Here is an 18,716-nt window from a genome sequence, read left to right on the forward strand (position 1 = left end):
GAAGATACAAGGGAAAGTAATGGTGGCAGAAAATACCAATTGGGCTTCACTTCCCATAGGTTGTGCCTTAGACACAATGACCCTCAGCTGTAAGATTCTTTAACCTGACCTGATACAGCTTGCACAAACTTCAAAATCCAGCAAGAACACTTTCTTCCTTTCATGTGTCTTAGATTCGCCATGATGTAGGCCTAGTTCCTGGCACAGTGTACAACACAAACAAACAATCAGATGAATACCTGCCGACATAGTTTTTCAAGAACACTCTGACACTGGAACAGTTCTGTTGGTAGAAGCCCGATCCTTGAAAATGGGATTTTATTATGTACTTTGTAGGGAGTGGCTGAGGATTGGGGCACTAAAACATAAATAACAAATGCTGAAACGAATGTTTGGCACAGCCAGTCAAATGAAAAATGTTTTCCTTGCAAGTTCTTCTATCTCTTCTTGAATGCAAAGACTAAACTTGTGGGTCACTAAAAATATTATTTGCAAAAATATAGGTAAAAAATAACAAATTAAAAAACCTCAAAATTAACAACTTAAAAAGAAAACCAACTTGGTGTTGATCACTTTATTTTGCTGCTAAAGATTTCTTTGAATCTCTCAGCAATGTTCAATTCATGTCAGTTATACAATGTCTCTAGAATGAAAAAAATTGTTTTGAAGTCTTAATCAAAAATGTCCTATTCACAAACACACAGAACCAGAAACAAGACAGAAAGAGCGGATAGTGAGGCTGGTAAAATGTAAAAAAAAACATTGAGTACCAGCAGATGAACAGACCTTGTGTGCATTCACTCATGCATATAAACATTAACTTGTAGTGACTAAGAGATCAAAACTATTCTTACAACCTCACTAGGAAATGAATGCAATTTGCTGCACATGTAATGAATGCAACAGTTTCTGCATAGCAGATATTGAATGAACACAGTACACAAGGTTCAGTTATTCAGTTATATTAAAGACATGTACAAAGCACGATTAGGACAATACAGCAACCGGAAAACCATACTGACAAATACCATCTGCGGTTCACTTTTTTGTCCACAATATTCCCATGAACTGAGAATCACATGGCAGAAGACTGGAAGCTAGTTGTGGTGCCAATGGTTCTGCAGCTGCTTTTCTGTGGAGATTTATTGATAAAGTCGAGGACAAAATGTGCCATTAAATATCTGCCACGCTTACTTTCTAGTGCACTGAGCTTCAACATTGCACAGCTCCTCCCTACTCACTCAATCAGCTCTGTTTCACTTCTGAGATCGTGTCCTGATGTCTACTACATTGTAGCCACCTCACTACAGTTTACTTCCATCAGCTTTGAGGACGAGCAGTGAACCCAAATAAAACACTTCATTTCTGCAGGTCCTGTATCCTGTATAACCACACCATCTCTAAAAGCATACAGGCAGAAGTGACCCTGCCTTTTTTTTTTTTTGCAAGTCTCTTCCAGCTATAGAGACTTGTTTGAAAGGCTACTTCAGTTTGTACACTAAAGTTATTCCACAATATTTTTAGTGCTCACTTGAATTCTATAATACAGCCGAGGCATTTGGCTAGCCCAAGGAAGCAGCATCATCTTCAAAGAAGTCTCCTTTCAATGCATATAATGGACCATGAATGTGCGAGGAAGGACTGTTTCCATGGTAACTTTTGCCAGTTTCCAGTGACAGCACTAGCATAGTCTACGTAATTTTAAGCACTTGTCATTTCATCATAGTAGCAGAAAGTTCTGGGGCCAATGGCTGGTCCAAATGGCAGGTATTTGTCAGCTGCATTTGGTTTGTATGCAAACATTACACAGTCAAGTGTCATGAAAGGCTTAAGTGAATTATACAGAGAAAAGCTCTCTGTAACACATTAACTTTTTTGCATCATTCCCAGAAAGATCCCACGAGTTCTTTCTGTGGTAGCAAATGACATGCTGACACAATTCAGCAGTCATCATCAAGTGATGGCTTCCTGTTTGCACAAAACCTTGCTGTTCTGCAAGAGATGCACCACTAATTTTCCAGTTGACGACAAAATTGCAACTGTGACAGTTTCCTGTCTCATAAATACTTCAAGAATGCTATTCTACAAAGCCTTCAAGATTAAGAGTCTTGGAGGGATGGGGGGGAAATAAAAAGGCTTTTTGCAATGCAGGAAACTTTTCCCTGGAGACTTCTTGTCTTTGTAACAGCACTTGAACGCCGACTCCTGTACTCACTCCAATGAATAAATAAGGGAATTATGTCTTTTGCTGGTAAGATCTCCACCATAAGGCTGTCTATGATGCTGTGAAGAAACGAAACAATCCTAGGAATCTGCAGCAGCTCAGTTTATTTTACACATACAGCTCATATGACACAGTCTTGATGCTCTTGGGATATTTTTATTCACAATTGTTTTTTCTGTATTAGAAAATTGTTTTTACAATTTAAATAGAGCTTTGCCTTTGCGAATTAAGCTCCCCCTTCCCATCTGAGTTAGCCCAATCATGTCTGTGAGGCTCTCTGACCTGAATGCATCTCAGCACCAGTCTCCTATGGACGTCTCATTAGTTTATCGATGTCTCAACACCAGTTCCAGTGAGTACCCTGCAGATCTTTTGTTAAAAGGTCCGCAGATCTCAACCAGATGACCTGCTCCATCTGATGCAAGGATGTATCAATAAAATACCCTATTACCTGAGACCGACTTTTCAAAGGTTAGACGATCTTACATGTCTGTCAAACTGGCTTTAAGAGATCCTAAATTTAAATCTTTCCCTAAAACGTTTTGACCTTACACTGGGTTTCAAAGATTTGGGGCACTGTCATTTGCATCTTTTATGGTAACCTTTCCCTTTCATCAGATCTTGCACCTGATTAATCAAACCAGCATACGGACCCACTTTCGAGCCCTGAGTATAGTGTTCAGCGACGTCATGACTTTTGCCTTCCACTATGTGCGTTCTTTCTTCTTGATTGGACGTTTAGAAAGGTTCTTATGAATGATTTCTTGTATCTTGGGTCGGTGATTAAGAATGTTCAGCATATTCTGTTTGGCTTCCATGAGCTGGTCTGATATCAGCTGACACCTCTGAAGGTTTGCCTGCACAAATACAGAAATTAATACTAGCAATTTTCTAAATTTAAAAAAAAAATGTCAGTACCCCTTTTAAAGCATCTTAAAAGAAAATCGAGGCTATTCAAGCTGAAGCAAAGTCAAAGCACGATCTTTACAAACATTTTGCAAGTACCAACAAGAAGATACCAGATTATTCTGCATAAACACCCCTGTTTGCTTGCTTTATAAGTGCAATCCATACATTTATCGACAACCCTGAAAAATCACCTGTGTTAGTTCCTGAAGGACGTTAAAGTCTGGATCAGACACCTGTCGAGCTCCAACACGAGCAGCCAGGCTGGCCTTGATTTCTGCAATTTTCTGGTGCGTCTTTTGTTCATTCTCCACCTGTCAAGATAAAAAGCAGGAATAAATCATGCAGTGCTACTCTTTCTCTGGCCTGCAATATGTTCCAGTCAAGGCAAGAAAACCCAGCAGTGATTGTGAAGCCTCTGCAAGGGAAAGGAGTTCACAGTGGGGTGTGCCTGATACTCCAGCTTTTTTACAATGTCAGATTTCAGTCGTAACTTGGATGTAATCAAGCATAGAACAATAGTACAGACAAGAGCGTGACATGAAACACACTCATGTGCACATCAGTTCAACAGATCATTCATGTAAATAAATAGAATGAAACAAACCAGGTCTTCTAGTTGTGCTGCCATGTGGAACAACTTCCAACCACTTGACTTCTGTAAGATTCCACGCTGGTTTGCTAATTCATTTACAGTTGGTCGACGGTCATCTGAAAAAAAATTTTTTTTTCTAAACTGACAAAATCTTTTAACAGCTCTGAAAATGTTCTCTGGTACATTTGTTTTGTCTGAATACTCAATTTTCTTCTGATACTCTAACCACCATGTAAGTGTCATAAAAATGAAATTTTCTTGAGATAACAGACATACTTTTATCCCTATAACTCCCCTGCGAGTTGTTTTATTCCACTTAAAAAGTCTCTCACCTTTGGGCCTGACATCACTGTAGCGCAGAAAATGGTTACATCGTGGCTTCCAGCTGGTGTTATATTCTCCCAAGATGGAGATAGATGGTTTTGTTTTCTCTGTTGTCCAACGCACTCCATCTTCATCAATATACTCTGTAAATTTGTGCAAAAAAAATTTTGGACTTGGGTCGATGGTGGAAGAATTACAATGATAGAAACTAAACAATTGGCTGAATCAATCAAAAAGACGTTTAGTGTGTGTGTGCGTTATAGTGAAAAAGAAATTTTCTTAGTAAAATGTATTTCTTCAAGCTTAGGGGCTACAACTGCTCTTTCACAAAATGGATTATTCCCCCTTCACAGTGGGTTTATAGCGGTGATGCCCAACCTTTTCTCGCCCAAGGGCTGCACTGGACATAAGATATCAAAGGTCAGAAAACGGTGGTTTTGCCAGAATCATGAAGTTAAAAATGAAATTATGCTGTGTCTGGTTAAAATGAACAGGTCAGATGTGGCCCATGGGCTATAGGTCGGGCACTCCTGGTTTAGAGGCCCTGGTCAACAGTTTTGTCAACCCTCCCCTATCCCAAAGCCAACACTGGAAAGGGGTTAAGAGGGCATTTGTGTTGGGTTGTTTAGTAAGTATCAAAGAGAACCAAAAATGTTATTTCTTCTTTAACTTTACCAGACAACTGGACTGTTAGAATGACTATCAGGAGGTGGGATCTGCAAAAAAACCTACTCGTTTACGAAGCAACATACCAGTAGCAAAAACAATAGTGTGCTGTGCAGCCAAGATAGGGGTTGATCAAATGCAAAACAGCTAAATGGACGGGCAGATTTCATATGAAAAATACACCAAAGGTAGAATCAGAGAACTATGAAATGGGGTTCATGATATAGGCCAGACCCACATTCAAAAGTTTAGGCTAGCAGCCACTGCCTGCACCTCCTTTCACACAAGTACCTCCGTGCAAGACGATCTTATGGTAAAACCCAAAGAAAAAGCAGTCAATGTAGGCAGGCAGGCTAAAGAATGTGACTACAAGGAAGCATGCTCATGTAGCACAGCCCAAGAACAAGTCAAAAGACTTGTAAGCTCTGTTTTTCAGAGTGTTACAACCAATAGTGGGCGGATGCAGCTGGGTTTAATGGATCCTTTAGTGACCAGGGCCACTAAATCCACTGACCAGGAGCAATAATTTGATTAAAGAGCAGTTGTAGCCCCTAAGCTTCTAAAAGTCAGGATGTCTGGTAAAGTTAAAATAAGAAACAATTTATCCTCCTCATCAGCTTTACCTTTTCATCTTGCCTTCCCAAATGTCATCCCAGGACAGTGATATGTATATTTATATAATGAGTTAAAAGCAAGCAGAAATTTCTATCCTTGGTCTTTCAACTTACCATTTCTTTTTTCAGTGGAGCCATCAACAAGATCATCCTTCGCGTCAGGTTGATGCTCTATCTCATCATCTGTTGATGTATTATCCTTGAGTTCTTCGTTCACATTTCTGTGGGAGACATCACTGCAAGAACACGTTTCTTATCACATCCCTGAAGTGAGTGGTAATAAATGCCAATACACCAGAATTAAAAAACAAAAAAGTTTACTGATCAAACATCAGTGCAGGTCTTCCACACTAAGTTTTCAAGTGAATACTGCATTGCGTTATAAACATAATGCGAGGGCAACTGACAATCTGTGATTAAACTAACTAATAAATGACTTAAAATGGCTAAACTCACAAAAGTTGTTTGCGTGCCCTTTTGCGTGGTGATGCATCCGTCATGCTTCCAGAAAAACTCACGGCAGGAGAGGCCACCATGGTGGTGCCTGCAAAATAACAAACAGGTTGTTGTTGTTGTTGGTGTTTTATGCCGTGCCAGCAACTAGGGCTATATCACAGCAACAAAATAACAATTTAAAATAATTTAAAGACAAACAGGTAACAATAACAATACAACTTGCTGTAAGTTCTTTGGGAAGCTCATCTTAACATTGCTTTTGTGAACGCTCTTACAGAAAATGATTTTTTTTTCCCATATGGGTTTATACTATGAAACAGGGATATAACAGCAGCTATAACCAGCCTCTCAGCAATTTTCTCATGTTGTTACAGCCGTCATCATCTGTTTCTGAGCTCCATCGACAATTTTACCTGGGGCACTCCAACAGTCTCAGTATTTCTTGCCTGCTTATCGGCAACATCATACTACATCAGGGATGCCCAACCTACGGCCTGCGGGCCATATCCAGCCCGCGAAGCTTCTGCCCACAGTATAGGAAATCGGCATGTTAGTAATAAAAAAAAAAAACGAAAAAAGAGGGAAGAAGAAGCATTTATTCCTACGTAGGGGCGTCTCTCAATCTTTCGATGGATTTCATTCTTGATTTTCGTCTTGGGCAGAAACCAGTGTTTGAGAATGAGGGACGCCGCATTCCACAGGGGATTAGTGATCTTTTGATTGATTAATATTTGAATCAGTCGTTGAAGAGATTGAAAATACAGACTCTGGGCTTTCTAGCAAGGTATAATTCAATGGGGTTCTTACAGAGAGGAGTCCACCGACTCGTCTGACACCGCTCAACTCGGTATTTATTCGCGGTACAAACCGATTTTGAAATTACAGAAGAGTTAGCAGCCATGACGGAAAAACAACTAAAAATATCCCACTAATTACTACATAATTAATGGTAAGTACAACTTGTTTCTAATAAAAATGGTATCTGTTCTATATTTTTTTTTTTTTATTTTTGCGGTGAAGTGGCCCGTGACACGCGTGTCGGAAATGGATATGGCCCGCAGGCCGAAATAGGTTGGGCATCACTGTACTACATGAACCGTGAAACCCAATCTGCAAATGACCATTTCATTATCTCTTTGTCCTTTTCAAAAGGAAGGATGAGAAAATATAAAAAGAGAAAAACAAAGATTATTTCGAGATGCTCACCATTTTCTAGCGTGTCCCCTGGCTCTTGCTTGATTTTTAGGTCTGAATGGGAGTTGTGAGTTGGAGTAGTGGCATCGTTGGATGACAAAGCAGTGTCTGTGGATGACTGACTGTTTTCACTGTAGACAAGAAAATACTGCAACATGACTATCTTGTACAACGGGCCTGTCAATTAATGATAGTTGCGCTGAAAGAAAATATAAGTAACATATTTATCGATTTGACTCCAAATACTGCCAAAAATAGTTTCTGATGAATAATTTTCTATTTAGATTAAATTTATTCCAGCAATATTTCCCACCTGTAGATTGAATACCTATCTTTGTAATTATGCTATATGTTCTCTTTTAAACTTTTGTTCTATAAAAGCAGCACATACGTAGCTGGAGTTTTGGGTGAGCTAACATTGGACAGTGGCGTGTTGTCGGGTCGTGGACTCTGACTTTCTGACATCAAGTTGAAATTAGGTCTGCGTGGTACAGGTACATTCCTGGAATACAAAATATTTTTTTTGTTTTTTTTACATACATGATTTCTTCCATTTTTATTTCGATGATACCTGATCTTGTTCAAACAATGCATGGCTCTGTTGATAATATCTAACGTTAATAACAACTACTCCTGTCACTGGAGATTGATTCATCTTTTGAGTCTGGATGGATTCAACTTTCGGTGTTGGGATGATAGGGTAGCTATGACTGGAGATAGGGTAGCTATGACTGGTTTGGGTTGAAATGACTGGTGACTAATGGAACAAGCAGTCTCTTTCAAAATGTACTTATTTTACCTGATTTCTGAAGAAAATTGTAAATAGAGGGTAAGTGGCCAGGCAGAGGGAGTCTTTTAAAATGTACTTACTTTTCTTCAACACCCAACTTTAGCAAAAAAGTCGTTAATAGAACACAAACTGTTGGTCATAAGTAAGGCTGGAAGCTAGTCATTACAGAGATGATGTTTATATAGCAAAATATGTCTGCAAAAAATGTTGGCGCTATAATTAAGAGGGGATCATAATAAGGTCTTAATAAAGAGATTTTACTGCATAAGTAAAATTTTCTGGAATAAGTTTAAAAAAAAAAAAAAAGCCCAAATATACATTTGAAAAAATTATCCTCATCCTATGAACTTGTTATGACTTCTGTATAAATGGCAAGAAGGAGCAGCATAGTTTCAGATTGCAGTACCCTTGGTACATCTCAGCCATAAGCTGCATTCAGTCTCTGAATCATTTGAAAAACTGCAGGACATTTTATGTATGCATGCAATAAGGATATATACCTAATAATCTAAACCAAACTTTACCCATCAATGGTACGCTTTCGCAAAATGCTTGGCCTGGGTGAAGAGCCAGGATTGGTATTTGATGATGTGCCACCTGGTGTACCAGGCGGTTGTGGCTGAGTCCCCGATGTAGCATGTACTTGCTGTGCTGTTGCGGCAGCGATGATACTTGATGCTACTGTTGGTCGGGATGGCATGCTGGGAAGGGCAGCAGCCAAATTTAGTCCTGGGGATAAGGCAGAAGCAACAGCTGAGGCAGGTTGTATGCTGGTGGCAATGTGCAAAGACGACGAAGCTGGATGAGAATGTTCAGCAGACGTGGTTGATGTGGTGATTATGGAAGTCTGTAGGCCTGATAAAACTGTGTTGGTTGACAATGAAATGACTGAAAAAAATTAAAGGCTGCTATTGTAAATCAAATTCTATTAAAATTTGTAGCTTCTAATAAAATGTCTCATAATTTTCATTCTTCTCTAACGCCAAGCCAGAGTAAGCCATCCTGCAGGGGCATATGAAAAAGTTACATATCATCAAATAAAGCAAAGGAAAAATAAAAAGAGAATGAATGAAAAAATCAGCATTTTTCTAATCTATCCCACAAACAAATAAGGTCTAAAAAAAAAAAAAAAAAAAACCCTTAAAAAAACTGACTAACAAATATAATAATTTCTATAATATGCCTAGTAGTTGACCCTATTTTAAACAGCCTCTGTAAAAATATTGTGTCTGGTAAGTTAAGGAAGCAATACCAATGAATTTCTTTCTGAAAGAATTAATTACGAACAAAAAGTAAACAAATTGGTGTCCTTCTCACAAATAAAAAACAAATTTTCTGTTCAAACAAAGATAAAATACAGATATCATCAACAGGAGACACAAAATGCCAACAGACAGCACCCACCTGGCTTACTATCACTGTTAACAACAGTCAGACTTGCAGGGGCTGATGTGACCGCTGCAGCAGTGAAAGCAGCATTGGTGCTTAGCGGCAATGGCTGGCGCAGACTGTCAACCATCATTCTTGGGTTAAAGAGCACTGCGGGTTGTGCAGCATTCAGAGGGTGAGACAATGAAGCTGCCAAGTTTGGTGTCTGACTTGTCACTAAAAAAAACCAAAATAAATAAAATAACAGTAATTGAAAAATATATACATAAAATTTAAGCAAATCAACAATCCCAGATCCAAGAACTATTTAAAGAAACATCTTAATACACATTAGTTAAAAAAAAGTAAACATACAAACTGTCTTAAATAGAAGCTCACGTTTATTCTGCTCTAGAGAAGGACGGGGGATGAAAAATGTTGCTGGTCGCATGATTGTGGAGGCATTATGGGGGCCAGGAACAAGCGGTGCTTGAGCCTGGTATAGGATGTGTTGCAGCCACATTGAGTCCTGTCCTTGCCCTGGTGTTGCCGTGAGATTGAAGGGGTGCTGTTGCTGCACAGACCTGAAGACCAACGATAGATTGCAAACACATCTTGTCAGACCTTTTTTTTTAACCCTTTGGTCACAATGGGCCATGATCAAGGCTTTGTTGGGGAAACATGGGGAAGGCAATTTTTATTACTTTTGGTGCAAAGTTTAAACTTTCTTCTTTTCAAAAATGTATAGGTTTCTAGGTCTAATGTTTGCGTTAGAGCAGCAATAATAATAATTAAAAAAAAAACTTTACCCAGTCACTTTCACAGTCTTCAGTTATTAGCCGATGTTTGTAATACTTATACTTTTTTTGCAGTGCTCAGAGAGTTAATGAAAAGTGGCTATTTAACTTGAACAAAATCTGAGAGAAAAAAGATTTAAATTAAAATCTCAACACACTTCATAAGCACTCTATTAATCTAGGACAATAGAAAACAACTTGAAGTTTACAGTATTCAAACATTTGCACAGCAAAAGCCTTCGAGCTGATGTAAAAATCCTCACCTGTCAGCAGATTGTGGATTTAGTGAAGTAGCTGCAGATGTTGCCAAGGTTGCTATTGCAGAGCTTGTAGCCATGGTAACAGTATTACCACGGTGAGTCTGGGACAGCAAGAGCTGGCTAGCACCAGACTGTGTTGCCATGGCACTGATATCTGGCATGTTTGAGAACTCACTCCCTGATGGCACCGTCTGAATGGCTAATGGTGTTTGCTGTAAGTTCGCAGATAAAGCTGTTTGCTGCCTTTGAGGAGTTACCTTCGCTGAAACAGGAAAAACAGATGGTCTTGCTATTTATGACATGCAAATGTGGGTCTTATTCAAAATCTCATTTAATGAACACCTCTTTGTGAAAAGTTTTGAGGCCATTGCAGATATGGTGCAAGAATAATTTTTACAAGTGCATGCTTAAGAAATAGATTGGCAAAAACATATTTGTTTAAGAAAACAACCTAAAGGGTATTACCTATAGGTATGGAAGCTGGTGCCGCCGCTGCAGGGGCCACAACTGTGGCTGGTGTGACAGGGGCTGATAACGAGTTGATGGTGATAGCAGGGACTGCTGCATTCACTGCCAGCGCACCTACAATCCAGAGAGAATCTGATAAAACATCTCTTATTTCTGTGAAAGAATTATCAAATAACAAAATTAATGCAGGTCTAAATAGATGATACAAAACATTTAATACATTAGCATAGTACATCTCATCTGATCTATTGTGTCGCTATTAAGCTGTTAATTCACACTATTATACACTTTATACAGAGAGAGAGAGAGAGTATATATAACTACTTAAAGTTGATTCCTCTGTGCTTCCCTCTTGCGTAACCTAACTTTGTCTCCAAATCAGGGTGAACAACTGTTTTGAATTCTGTTCTTGGAGTACACACCTACAAGAGTCACCATGTGCAGAAAGAGGTCAAGATTATGACATGACTTTTGTACAGAGATATGAAAACTAGTGTGCCAGCTGCCCCACTGGCATTAACATATCCATGTACAATCCAGTGCTCTTGACCTCTTTTTATGCACAGAGATGTTTGCAAACTGATGTCAAGAATGCTAAGGTCAAAGGAAAGGGATATTCACCCAGGTATGTGGAACTCATATCTTGCACTAAGCTTTACCTAATCATGAAACAAAAACAAACAAACAAAAAAATGCAGCTGATTAGCCCTCTAATAGTTTGTGGGTAAAAAGCTCGTCTTCTCACCGGGTTTGGACGCCGCCAAAGCAGCCTGCTGCTGAAGCTGCTGGGGTGTAACTGCCACCCCAGCTACACCACTGCTCTGTAAACCTGTAGCAACTTTTGGATGCTGCACTAGTGGATGTGGTTGACCTGACTGAGCCACATGGACTGTTTTTGGACCCAAAGCCACGAGACTGCCTGGTTTGATGCTGTCTGCAATTGCTGCAGCTTGACCTGCAGCTCCTACACGCTGTGTAAGAGTGATCTGAACGGGCTGTCCAGAAATGTGGCCGGCAGTCGTGCCTGACGTCGTGCCTCCATGAACAATCAAATTCGCTCTGTATAACCAGAAAGAAAGACAAATTTCAATCTACCCACCAAAAAGTCAACTCCCACAGACATAAAACTATTAAAAAAATATACCTCCATCAAAGACACTTTCTGTCAAAATGGATGGTATCTAGATTGTGAGACAATTAGTGTAAAAATTACAACTTTAAGCATCCTTTTCTCACAATTACCACTTTCCACTTTGATGCTGCTAGTCATGCATTAAATATCACAGCAAGCATGACTTCTGAAAATCATGAAAAGTAACGAAATGTAACCACATGCTGAAATGCTGGCATGCACACTATTATACCTCGTGTGATCAGAAATGCTGACAGCAGGACTTGTAGAACGAGGTGCAGGTGGTGTGGTAGTTCGAATGGCAGAGATGACCTGTGACCTGCTCAGGGCACTAGCAAGACCTTGGACTGGCACAGAAACTGAAACTGAAGGCACAGATGGTGCAGCTGGAATCTGACTAGCTACGGAGCTTCCTGTTCGCAGCACAGCTGCTGCAGAGTTTTTAGTAAGAGTGAGTGCCGATGCTGCCACAGCCCCTAAAACCCAGACAGAAATAAAACTCAATGGTGTTTTTACCCAGTAAATAAGCAAGAGAAAGAGAGAAGAAGACAATACTGAAAGGTCAAAAGAGAGGTGAGAAGCTGATCTCAAAATGCAGCAAATGATGACACAGATAGTACATAATATTTAAACAATCAACAAATAACAAATCAGATAGGACACAAAATTCAAACAACAAATAATGACACATTACATAACATTCAAACAATCAACTAATAAGGACACAGTACATAACATTCAAACAAAAAAAGAAATATTGCTGAAGATGACTTAACAACAGAACTAATTATATGATGAAGAACCAAAGACTTGTAAAGAAACTGTTTGATATTCGACATACTAATTTATTGTGTCCTAAATGGATTACATGTGAGCAGTTTCAAATTGTTTTCCAATGGGCATATTAAAAAGCAAAGGTTATTACACCATCCTGAAAACAAACAGGCAATTTATTTTAAGGAATGTTGGCAAAGGAAGGCAAATGGATTAAGATTCAGTTTGATGTCAATCTGGCGAAGTTAAATCTTTGTCTTAAAACAAGAACATTTACCTCGCGGCAAGTGTGATGGAAAAGATGTGGGGTGCTGCTGCGACATGACTGATGCAGCCTGGGTAGCTCCTCGAAGGATATTAACTGGAACAGGCCCTCCTATGGTACCACCTACTACAGTTCTGTTTTGTATGTGGATCAGGCTAGGCTGAGGTGTTAAGGGTAAAGAACTGGCTGAGACAGTTGTGGTCACATGACTGGATGCAGTGTCAGGTCTGCTGTGGTTTACATTGCCTGATTAAAGTTAAAAGCAATGTGTAAAATTTGTTGACTTAACAAACATAATTATCGACACAAACAAGAATGCAAAGGTAAAAGGCTTTTTGTTCCAATGGCTTCAGCATCCAAACAGATAACATCTGTTTATTTTAGCAAACAAATGCTTTTAAATCACAACTGTTAATTCAACAGTGTTAATGCCCCCAAGTGCACATGATCTGTAACCATGGTAACAGTAAAACAAATCAAAGTCACTAAAGTCATTTAAATCAAGAAAATGTACTGTTACTTGTGTTCCACACTATTAACTCTGCTTTAACAGTATTAGTTTTTTTTTTAATGCTGATAACAGAATAGCATTGAACAATAACCATTTAAGAGACCAATTATTTTTCATTTTGCTCAGCTCATAGGCTGGCATGATTTTGAATGGAAAACTCTATAACAGCAGGGAAGTGGACTTCTGAGTGGTTAAACTACTGGGATCTGAGGGGGCAGACAGCCATGCTTGCTAGTTCAATACCCAGCTGTTGAGTGCGTATCCGACTCCTCAGAGTATTAAACAATGTAAAGAAATGAGCGATGGAGAGGAGCTGGACACAGCCCTTACAAAAAACTGGTCCCGAGAAAAGAGAGTTCTCTAACACCTCACTTCCCAATGACTGAAAGGTAAGGGGACTACCCTGTCTAATATAATAACAGCAAACGTAACATATTACAAAAAAGCAATTTGCATTTTTACATATACATTTGTTTCTTTGTATGCTTTGTTCAGATAGCAAAAAATAAACAAAAAATAAAAAAGCAAAATAAAATAGTTCTGTATATATTCAGTGCCAAAAGAAGTGCACACCTCCAATAGTATTGACACTTGATCCTGAAGGTATGGATGTGCTGATAGGTATGGCCCGGATGTTGTTGCCTGCAGCTGTACTTGGGAGGATGGGCAAGGATTTTGCACTCTGTCATAAGATTTAAAAAGGATGCTTCATGTAGGGGTAGCACAAGAGACACAGATTCTACTCACTAGTGTTGATGCAACAAGAATTTTAAACTTTATATGGCACTTTAATGGCATAACATTCTCCACAGAATAGCAAGTGCCTGTTTAGATCTTCGAGACACCTTCTCTATCAGCAGTCTAAAACTAACACACAGCAGCTAAGTCCTAAGGCTTTGTGTAAGGTACAGTATACTACAGTTTATTTCTTCACACAATTTGCTTTTTAAGCAATTTATTTATATACAAATAAATGCAGGAGATGAGCACCTGGTCTGGTGTAGCCATTGCCATTTGATTCAATTTTACAGATATCTGGCTAATTTTGACAACTTGTCCCAAAACAGAGGACTAAACATTGCACATATATGGAAACATACAAATAGAATATGGTATAGGAATTTAAAAACTGTTTAACATCAAAAATGGCCTAGCAAGTGAAGGATGCTTAATTTTTTTTTTAAAGTTTCTTCTAAGGATGTTTAAATGATCTTTCATATTGCATTTAAAATCTTTTTTTGACAGGGTGGATGGGGGATTGATGGGTGATAATAACAGGGTTATCCATCAACAAACCACCAAGAAAACTATGTTAAAGTTAACAGTAATACTTACTACATCACTATAGGTAAACATAATTTACTACAAAGATAATATATGTCAACATAATATTTATAACTTTGACTCCGGAAATTAGCAGCAATAAACAGTGAAACCAGAATGATGTTTAAACTAAGAAGCAGCCTCACACCCATCACCTAAACTAACTCCTCCCACCAAAAATAAGCAAACAAAACCAGATAAATGCATGGATGTCTGGGAAGGCATATTTCATTATCAGTGATGTAGAATGTTATGCACCTATTGTGACTCTTTTGAAAAGTTGTGTATTGAATTATCTAGAGAAACAAGTAAGCCAGCAATGAGCAATTTAAAACAAATGACAATCAAAAGAAACTAATTTTGCTCATTACTATTTTTTTAAAAAAAGGATTTATTCTACACTACCAAAGGTGGGATATACTTAAAAGTTCAAACACAAACAAGAAGTACTTGTTTGAAATGAAGGCACTTTATGACATCATTCCTTCAGGATGGCATCTTTAGCAAAGGGTGAGTATTGTAACTTTACAGCTCCTTTATATCTAATCTTTTAAGCATTTTACCATCTGATCAGTTTAAGTGCTAAAACAAGAGAAACTACAAAACGTATTAATTTTTTTTAAATATATTTATAATGCTGTAGTCAACATCCTTGTAAAATTGTAAATAAAAAATGGATGAGTAAAAAAGGTTCCCATCATAATAATAATTTATAACAGATGATAACTAAAAACTTTATACTCAGTCTGACATGACTGAAAGCATGCACAGTCTCCACAAACACATTATATGTGGAAGTAGTAAAAATAATAATGGGAAATTATATTGTGCAAAATCACGACCAAGATAGATCGCATTCTGTGCGCAGACCAATAATGATAAATGATAGCAGCCAGTGGACAGTGAGGTACCTGTAGGCACACTGAACAACATAATGATGAAGTACAAGAGTAGAATGTAAATCAATGAAGGTATGAAGGGATGTAGGTAACGTAAACAGTGTGAGATGGAGTTATTACATGATGGTTAGCATGACAGATAGTATTGCCAGAGAGTTATGAATAGTAATTCAGGGACAGTACTTTGTGAACAGATATGTTGTCAGAGAGTGTTTGAATGTAACCCTAGAGTCCGAGTGGCAAAATGTAAAGTGGAAGAGAGTTTCGCTGCTTAGAAGACAGGGCAGCTTCCACTGTCTGTATGTGACTCTTTGTGGGAGGTAGGAATAGAATGTGCAAGTCTGATGAAGAACGAAGGTTTCAGGCTGGAGTTTGGACAGACAAGATTTCAGTAAAGTAGTTGGGGGGATAAGCCTTCAAAGAATCCATAGAATAGAGTTGTGAGCTTGCAGTCTGTTCTAGCTTTAACAGGTAGCCAATGAAGAGAGTGAAGATCATGTTCAGATCTGTGAGACTGAAAACAAGACGAAAAGTTGAGTTCTGGACTTTCTGAAGCTTAACAAGAAGGTACTGTGGATGGCCGGCAAGAAGAGAGTTGCAGTAGTCTAGTTTAGACAGAATAAATGAGCAGATGTCCCAAGATTATATTGAACTTTATAAAACAGTTTCTAAAGTGTAAGCTTATTATTGTTGTTAAGCAATGTTCTATTGGTTAAAAAGTAATTGTTTCTAATCTTCTTTGCCATTGTATTATGTAGATAAATTAAAGAGGTCATGAGCACTAGCAAATAAACCGAAGTGATAAAGAGGAACATACAGTTTTCACATCTGGCTTCTGCATGTCATGCTTTGCTGGCAGCTACTCCCATCAATGAAGTCATCGTGGGCACTGGCTATCAATTATGAGTGATCATATAGGGTCACCATTCAAAACACAAAAGATCAAGAGATGCCACAGTCTCCACAAGCAGATTGTTGATAATTTTTTTAAGAATGTGCTGGTGCTAAATGACAAAACAAATGTAAAACAAACAAAATAAGCAATAGAAAAGAATATCTTTTAACAGTAACAATTCTTTATAACATTAAAAACTCTCTCCACACACACACACACAAAATGGACTAGATATATCACTTCTAAAGTTGTTGATACCTGGTCCTAATCCTAAATTTACATACTTAAAAAAAAAAAAAAAAAAAAAAAGCATTAACATTTGACGATTTTCAGCTTATAGTTGTTGTGACAAGTGTCTCTTGTGAAATAAATGTTTAGGATTTTTTACTGTTATTCCTCCTTTTAACTATTTCAATTCAACAAGCTAATGAACAGTACATTTTAAGGAACTGTTGATATCATGGTGATGTCAATGTTTATATTCTGCTAACTTTTTTTTCTAAAACTTAACAAAGCCTTCATGAATTTCTTGTCTCCAAGTGTGATAAAAGAGGCGAACGACAAAAAAATGAATTTCTTGAAAATTAAAAATATGTAATTATATCTTCTCTGGAAATTCAGAAAGAACTCTTTCAAACATTGTGAAATCCCAAGTTTCAAAAGATGTGCCTAAATCTATACATCACTGTCAAAGCAGTTAAAATATTTGCAACAGACTATATACATGTTCATAAACAAACTAATGTACAATTCATATTCTAAAATATTCAATTAAAAGTAATTTACTGGGAAAGAGGTATCTATAAAAAGTCAGAAAAGTGATTCAAAGCTGTTTGTGTTCTTTGTTAGTTTATTACCTAACATTTTATTTGCAACAGATACTACTTAGAAATTTTACAAGGGAGTTATGTGATATTTTAATTATTTACATGTAATTTTAATACACATATGTAAAGTCTAAAATTATAAAATAGTAAATTTTAAAAAATTTTAACACTTTAATAACATTTTTCATCTAAGTATAGAAATTAAGCAGAAATCCTGAGGCAGAATCTTAACTCACTGCTTATTAATCAATTATCTGACTGATTTAGTTTATACTAATTATACCAAAATAAAGCACGAAAACATCAGATTTAAGAAATTTAGCTGAGTTAAGTTATTCCATAAAATAATCACTGTCATAACAAAATTATTAGGTATACATCTTACAGAATCCTATTTTAAACAGAGGTAGCTGGCAAATGACCAAAGAAAAACCATTAGTATGAAATTAATTATATCATTAGGAAATTCTATTTACCACAACCTGGAACTATTGAAGTACTTTTGATTTTACTACATTTAAGCACAAAAATAACATTTTAACATAATTTAGAGTCCTTTAATTTCCAAATCAATCAGCCCATGCAACTACTGGAAACAAATAAAGCAAAGTGTCTACAAGTGTATACATTAGTTTGCTTAAACATTATCATAAGGCATGGGAAACAAGCTAACAGTTTAGCCTGATAATTTAGTTAAACAAGAGCCTTAGACAACAAAATTACCGCTGCTAACCTACCCACACCAGCTCACAAACTCTGTGCGACCCAATTACTCCACTACCCCGCCCTCGGGCGCGAACTCAAAAGACTACTTTGACTTCAACATTTCGCTATTCGTCTAAACTGAATACCTAACACGAAAAACAGGCTAATATGCTGATAAACATAACGATCACTTAAAATCATTTAACTGTTTGTTATTCATAAACCGAAGTTAGCCGATTCGGAAAGTACCTTCGGCTTTCTGGTATCTGCACACGCATTGTATGCATGTTCTGAGAGTCCGTTGGTAGCCAGATTCTACAGCAAAAACAAGAATAAATCGCGAATAAAAGGCAGATCATATTATAAATTTCTGTTCCTTAATGGTTTAAGTGTTTAATTTTTTTACAAAAGAGCTGCCAGAAAGCACTATAAACTTATGCTAGTTTTAAATCAAAGTCGGTCAAGGAAGCAGCTAGCGACGCTCTGGTGAAACATCGTTCATCAAGTAACCTCCACAAAACCTGTCTCAAAATAGACCTGAAACGGTCTTGATTTTCATGATACGTGTCTCGAACATTACATACCTTCTTCTTATTCCTTTCGTTGATAAAGTTCACACAAATATATCTGAGTAAGGCAAAAATAGTCAATCTTGTATACTCGGTTTGATATTTCGCTCGTAAATCGAGCATGCCGAGAACTCCGCTGTAACCTTAGTAAGCA

At 37.7% G+C, this 18,716-nt stretch overlaps 1 protein-coding gene across 4 annotated transcripts; it reads right to left on the reverse strand.

The window, feature by feature from the left end:
• Nucleotides 1–558: 558 nt before the first annotated feature.
• LOC112555960 (histone deacetylase complex subunit SAP130-like) lies at nucleotides 559–18,716 on the reverse strand. 4 transcript variants are annotated; one of them, XM_025224575.1, is made up of 20 exons: nucleotides 18,578–18,703; nucleotides 18,243–18,308; nucleotides 16,384–16,570; nucleotides 13,918–14,026; nucleotides 12,846–13,079; nucleotides 12,027–12,270; nucleotides 11,408–11,721; nucleotides 10,660–10,776; nucleotides 10,198–10,456; nucleotides 9,537–9,721; nucleotides 9,174–9,374; nucleotides 8,294–8,657; nucleotides 7,371–7,481; nucleotides 6,992–7,110; nucleotides 5,786–5,873; nucleotides 5,444–5,565; nucleotides 4,058–4,192; nucleotides 3,738–3,841; nucleotides 3,325–3,444; nucleotides 559–3,081 (listed from the first exon to the last, which is right to left on the reverse strand). In XM_025224575.1, the coding sequence occupies exons 3-20, from the start codon at nucleotides 16,405–16,407 to the stop codon at nucleotides 2,932–2,934; spliced, it is 3,000 nt and encodes a 999-aa protein (XP_025080360.1). In that variant the 5' UTR covers nucleotides 16,408–16,570; nucleotides 18,243–18,308; nucleotides 18,578–18,703; the 3' UTR covers nucleotides 559–2,931. The 4 variants fall into 4 exon arrangements, with proteins under 4 accessions (XP_025080360.1, XP_025080361.1, XP_025080362.1 ...); XM_025224576.1 differs by lacking the exon at nucleotides 18,243–18,308 and having other exon boundaries at nucleotides 12,027–12,159; nucleotides 18,578–18,716; XM_025224577.1 differs by lacking the exon at nucleotides 18,243–18,308 and having other exon boundaries at nucleotides 8,294–8,498; nucleotides 18,578–18,716.

This window comes from Pomacea canaliculata, linkage group LG14 (assembly GCF_003073045.1).
Source record: "Pomacea canaliculata isolate SZHN2017 linkage group LG14, ASM307304v1, whole genome shotgun sequence".
Taxonomy (NCBI): Eukaryota; Metazoa; Mollusca; class Gastropoda; order Architaenioglossa; family Ampullariidae; genus Pomacea; species Pomacea canaliculata.